Here is a 6,578-nt window from a genome sequence, read left to right as displayed (position 1 = left end):
CAATTCTCTGGAGACAATCATAGACCTTTACCTTTCACAAAAATCATGTTTGCACCTGTGTTTTAGTCAGATAATAATTGTACCAGCAACTGTAAACACACCATTTAAGGGTTAAAGGAGGAAAATCTTGATTCAGTCTTAAGTCAGCATGCTCTTGTTCAGATATTTTTAAAGCAAAAGTCAACCAGAGGCAAACTGTAGTCTGGCTTAAATGTATTTTACCTTTGGTTGAGATCAAGCAAACTAATTGGGAATGCCATTCACCTGCACAAAGATTCATATATAATGCAGTCACATCTTCTGTGAGTTGGCTTTGTACTGAAGCCAATCATGTGTGAGCTGTGAGGTTAAAGCTACGATTCTCAGCTTTGACCTGAGGGTGTTTACATCCACTCCAGATGAACAGTGTCAGAAATGTGTCCTGCAAATTAATATTTGGCTGCAGATCCTTCGTGATCAAATCACTTTTCAGTCGAGAACATACAAAAAAAAACCATCCTTTGTTGCTTCGTCCTACATGCTTAGGCTCATTGTCCTGATCCATTGTCACATAAGAGTAAGTATGCTATTCAACTAAATGGAGGTGAACACCCTCAAACACAGTTAAAAGCCCGTACTTTAAACCCACAGACAGACACTGTTTCAGAGCCAAAACAACAACAAAAAACATGTGACCGTCTTAACACTGCACCGTATGGTAACAAAAGCTCCACAATTACAGTTAAACAGTTTGTATCTTTTGAGTTTTTAACAGGCTATTTTTCATTTTTATTTGAAGTTTCCAACATACATTTTAAGATTAGTTGCAAATCGGCATTGCTGAAACGTCTTAGTCACCAGTGACCGCCTCTGCGGCGCCGCGAGACAAATGTGCTGACGGTCCTTTTATGACACTGTTGTCTCCAAAAACAACATATGGCATATCATTTGTTATGGTTGTAAACATGTAATATGTCATAGGTGTGTATTGTTTTTGTTTTTTTTCATCCCTGATGGCCCAGCGCTAAATGATAAAACAAGAATGGCTGTATTACATTAGCGTCAGTCTACTGCATCACTAAGAACAGAGTAGCAGCAACGCCTCATGGATTTGCATGTTATATACAAAGAGTATAATACATTATTCTGGTTAGGTATGATTTATGGTGTCTATTTACATATGATATGTCGTCTGAATTAAGGTATTTCAACTTCAACTGATAAGATAAATGGCTTTAAAATGAAAATGTAATATTCCAGCAATGTAGAAAAATAAGTATATTCATCGTATCGACATGAGGAGAATGGTTGGTTTGTATCTAGCACCTATTGCAACCATTTTTTTCTGTATACTATAATAAACCATAGCAGACATAAGGGCACCACTGACTATGACTATAGCAATCTCTTACTGCCTATGAATTTCTCTCACCTGAAATACATTTTATGGGCAACATAAGGGCTTTTAAAATTATATTTAATTATAGGCCTTCAGGTATAAAAATAACTATAATAAAACATTTTTAATTCTCCTTTTTATTATCATATAAAGGATATACTTAAATAAATTGATCTTTAAATAGGTTTATATTATGCATATTATATTCTTATTTGTGTGCTTATAATTTTGCTTTGCAGAAAGCTGATTGTTTATAAATCGCACTCTTCTGTACTTCCATAACCTCCAATAGCAAATATATGTAAGTTCAGCCAGGTCTCGCCGTGAAAATGCTTTCCTCTGTTTTTATTCCTCTTCATCTACTACTAAGAAAGTCATTCTGAACCTTCAGCAATATAAATACGTCTTTCATCACAGCTGTCTGTCAAACGTGATTTTTACCTGAGGCTGTGATCAGCATACACATGTATTAACAAACTCATCAGCTACTTCCTCCCAAAGAAACTTCAAAATGAATCAGATCAAATTGGTCTTATAATTGGAATCCTTCTTATCTAGTACTGGTGAGAACATGCCTTTTAGTTGACCCTCACAGATGATTTGATTTACAAAAAAGAAACCTTTTGTCTTTTGCTGCCTTGACAGTTATACGATATTTTCAGTGTTGTCCTATATGTCCTCTCTTTACGTTTAGTTTAACTACATAGCGCCAAATCACAACATGCACTGCCTATAAAAAGCGTACCCTCCTTGGAAGTTTTCCCCTCTTATTGCTTTTTAACACTGAATCATGGCCAACTCATTTTGGCTTTTTCTGACAAGAATTTACAAAAGGAAGAGACTCTCATGTTTACATGTAAACCAATTAGTACAAAGTCATTTTATCAAAAATATGAAATGTAAAATAAGTGATTGCATAAGTATTCCTCCCTTTAGGCCACTATTTGCAAATGATCCTTTGGCCGCAATCACAGCATTGAGCATGTGTGGAGAGCTCTCAATCAGCTTTGCACATCTGGACACTGCTTGGCCACTGGCTCTTTGCAAAACTGCTTAAGCTGTCTGGTTAAACAGGGATTGTAAGCCCTATTTAAGTTCAGCCACAAATTCTGGACTCTGACTAGTCTACTCCAGAACATGCATCTTGTCGTCTTTAGACCATTTCTGTGCAGCTTTGGCTGTATGCTTTGTGTCATTGTCTTGCTGAAAAACACGTCATCTCTTAAGTCACAGTTCTCTTGCAGACTGCATCAGGTTGTACTGCAGGATTTCTCTATCCTTTGCAAAATATATTTTACACTTTACCTTTACTTGCCCTCCAGATCTTCTGCCGAGAAGCATCTCCACGTCATGATACTGCCACCACCATGCTGACTTCATGGTGTGTTTGTGATGATGATGTGCATACTGTCTAATCTGATGGCTAGAATACTCAATTTTGCTTTCTTCAGACCAAAGATTCTTCTTCGACTTGACTTTAAAGTCTCCCACATGCCTTCTGGTGAACTCTAGTCTGGATTTAAAGTGTGCTTTTTCAACACTGTCTTTCTTTGCCATTCTTGCAAAAAGGTTTGTCTGGTGAAGTACAGGCAGTAGTTGTTGATTACACATTCTGTTCCATCTCAGCTGCTGAAGCTTGTAGCTCCTTCAGAGGAGTAATAGGTGTCTTGGTGGACTCCCTTACTACTCTCTCTGTCTTGCATGGTCACCCAGTTTTTAGGGACGGCCTGCTCCAGGTAGATGTGCCACATTGCTTTCATTTCATAATAATGGATTTAACTGCACTCCAAGGGATAATCAATGATTTGTAAATGTCCTCGTGTCTGTCCCGTCTTGTGCTTTTCAATAACCTCACAGTCACTTACACAGTCATTTATTTGACTTTTTGTTTTGTAAATTCTTGTCATAAAAGCCTGATTAAATTTACCATGATTCAAAATTGAAAAACAACGAAAGTGGAAAACTTCCTCTCCAGTGGGGGTGAGTGAATACTTTTTATAGGCACTGTAAGTCATCTCCGGGCACTTTGTATATTAAGTTCAAGACCTTAAAATAAAATAGTACACAGAGAAAACTAATGACTCCCTTTGAGTGACAACGTGGTGACAATTTTAAATATGTGCCTCTGAAAACAGAGCTTCTGATATCAATGACTACTTTTAAATTTACAGTAAATTTACAATTAGCTAATCCCGCAGGTGTAAACGGCACCATAAATCTAAAAAGAAATATATTATGAATGCAACATCAGTGAATGTTTGTGTGCTTTCACTACTGCGGCCAATAATTGAATTTTTACCCTGAAATAATTTGTAAATGATTTTGGCAGTAACATATTACCCAGCAAACTCCTTAAATAAATAACATTCAACCTACTGGGGAAATTAAATTGGGTTCTTGAGTTACGCTCTTATAATATAGCTGTCTGCCATCTTTGTTTCTGTTGCAATACATCCCTTCGACTTTGACGGAGCCAGGAGCGCGTAAATGAACACATGAATAATGGGTAATTTTCACTGACTACACGGGCAGCTTGTCTTTGTCAGTAACTCAAGAGCTTCATTAGTAACTGTAAACAAGAGCCACATCTATCAGCTCCATCGCCGGACCCCATTATCAATAACTATTGATTAGCTTGTCACCAGTGAGCGTAGAAAGCATCTGTCTGTGTTGACAGGGTTAGCAAATGCAACAATCCTGCCTCATTCTGTGTGTATTTATTTTAGTTGTCATATTGGCAAGACTTAAATGACCTGGTGATGGATCACTCTGTGCATCTGTATGTGAATGTTTGTGAGTGTTTGTTTCAGTAATGTCAGAAGGGCTAAATGCTTATTATTTTTAGTAAAAGTGTGTGCTCTGTATTAAACCTTATTTATTACCCTTACTTACTTAACTCCACTGAATCTCTAATCAAATCCTTCACTCTTTCACTCATCCTTCACACAGTAACCTGGGTATTGCTTTACATCTGGCGAACGTGGCAAAAGCCTTCATGCAATGCAGGGCAGTTTGACTCACTTGGGGGTACATTTGCAACACAACTGATATTTGAAAAGGGAAATGAAGTGAGACGCTGATGAAATTGTACCTCCTCCTGCCTCAGAAGTCCCCAAATGTTGCCTAAAAGTAAAGTAATGAACCCAGCTGTTTACGCCACCCTGGCAGCGGAGATCTCTGGGTGTATTTATAGTGAGAGCACTGTCGGAACAGCATGAATTATTAATGGATCCCGATGCAGATTTATCTGTGACCTCTAGGCCACCTGGGTGCAAACACACACGCACGTAAACACACACATTCACATACTAAATCAGTGTTTGTCTTTTTTGGACTAAAACTGTGGCTCCCGGTTGATGGTTTGTTAGTGAGATGATGGCAAATTACAATGTGTGCAGTCCAGTAGCCATCAGTAACCCCAAGTGTACACACCAGCAAGCCTTCAGGTGGTTGATCGGTACATAGACATTGTCTTTAGCCCATTTGTATTGGTCCTCTGGGATAAATTATTCAAAGCTCCGAAGCATTCAGCGAGTTACAGCACGTACCTACAGTACATACAGTAGGCCTAAACTACATACACACACATACATACTACATACGTCAATAAGGGAACAGTATGTCATTTAGGACTCTTACTAGCTTCTGTGTAGACGTTCAACCTACTGGCATAAAGGTGAGGTTTCTCCCAGAAACTTGATTTGAACAAGTTTAGTGTTAGCTCTCTTTTGTTGCAAAAGTTATGATCTAAAAACAACTGATCCTTGGCCTCATGTGTTTGCTCCCTCTGTCCTGCTTCCTGCCTCAGAGGCGGTACTTTCTCAGCAGGTCGGCCTGCCACATGTACTTCCTCTCAGGGAACCTCTCCGGGATCTTGATCTTGCGGAAGTCTTGAATGCACTTTTCCAGCTCCTCCTCGACTGTGAGCTTTTCTTTCGCGGGCCTCTTCTTGCAGGTGCTGGTGTCGCGGGAGCTGGCCGTGAGAGTGCGCAGCAAGTCACTCTTCCGCCGCTGTTCGGACTGCTGGAGCATGGCGACGGGGCCCTTTTTCAGCGGCCTGTCCAGGGTTTGGACATTGGCGTGGGGGTGGGACTGGCGACTGACCGGGCCGCAGATGACCGTTCCCTGGGGAGAGCTGGCCTCCGACTGGCTTTCAGAGCTGGAGGTGGAGAGCTCATTGAATGAGGTGCCGCTCTCGCCCTCGCCATCCCCTTTATGGTTCTTGCAGCAGCAGTCACATGGAGGGGAGGACCAACGTGATGGACCACCTGGAAAAGGAAAAGGCAGAAAGAAAGCTAATATTAGATTCTTCTCTGAGCTACATTTACCGCCTTTTCTTTCTTTCTAGACCAATCATTGTGTGGAGAAAAACGAGACGGCGGCACAAAGAAAGGCACAAATTAATCAGACAGGAGAAGAAAGGCAAAGTAAGAAGCACTAGAAACGGACAAAGAAGAAGAGTCAGCTAATGCCAAATGGCCATCACCTAGAACAAAGTGACATGACATCAGGGACAACTGCCTTGCCTCCAGTCTAGTCATAGAAGTAAGCTGGCTGACTGCGAGACAAGCCAGCATTGTTCGGAGAACTACCCTCGTAGATCCATGCTGTCACATGAAACAAGCAGAAGAGCAGAAACCTTTTGAAATCAGACAATAAAGGTCCAGATTTGCACATTGTATGTGAATTTACAGTAAAGCCCCAGAGGCAGTGGTACTTGAACTTAATGGAGAGAAGTCACTGCAGTACAAATTGACTATTCTTCGACATTGTATAGAATAGCTTTAACAACAAAAGCGGTGCAGAAAACCACCAGTTAATTTAAAGTTGAACAAGTGTCAAATTGTACAAATATGTGCACTTTGATTTCTCTGCAGTGTGTTGCCAGCAGACTGTATTAACTCTCTTGAACTGTAGTTCGTACCAAGGCCAATAGAACAAGTGATGAACTTGATACATTTTTAGATGAAATTAATCAAGAGCATAGACTGATGGCTGTTTTTTTTTTTCAGTGGAAATTAGATGAGACTGGTTGTTTGAGGACATTGCATTATTTTATTTTATTTTTTAGGATTTTTTATTTTTTTTTGTCCTCTGTCTTTGCCTTTGGTCCTCCACTTGTTTAGGCTTTATCATAGCATTTTCTTAAATTGCCTTCATTATTTTGTTGGTGGCAGGTCTTTGTGTGGTTTCACTTCCC

The 6,578-nt window shown here is 39.8% G+C and overlaps 1 protein-coding gene across 1 annotated transcript in view; it reads right to left on the bottom strand.

The window, feature by feature from the left end:
• Window positions 1-5,182: 5,182 nt before the first annotated feature.
• The window catches only part of kctd16b (potassium channel tetramerization domain containing 16b), an 80,520-nt gene continuing 79,124 nt past the window's right edge, over window positions 5,183-6,578 (bottom strand). Inside the window, exon 2 of the mRNA XM_008294607.1 lies at window positions 5,183-5,646. Coding sequence (XP_008292829.1) covers window positions 5,183-5,646 — 464 coding nt within the window. The remainder of the gene's footprint in view (window positions 5,647-6,578) is intronic.

The sequence above is a fragment of the Stegastes partitus genome, unplaced genomic scaffold (genome assembly GCF_000690725.1).
Source record: "Stegastes partitus isolate 25-593 unplaced genomic scaffold, Stegastes_partitus-1.0.2 Scaffold977, whole genome shotgun sequence".
NCBI classification, from domain to species: domain Eukaryota; kingdom Metazoa; phylum Chordata; class Actinopteri; family Pomacentridae; genus Stegastes; species Stegastes partitus.
Note: the sequence above shows the minus strand (reverse complement) of the source record. Positions and strands in the feature narration are given on the sequence as shown.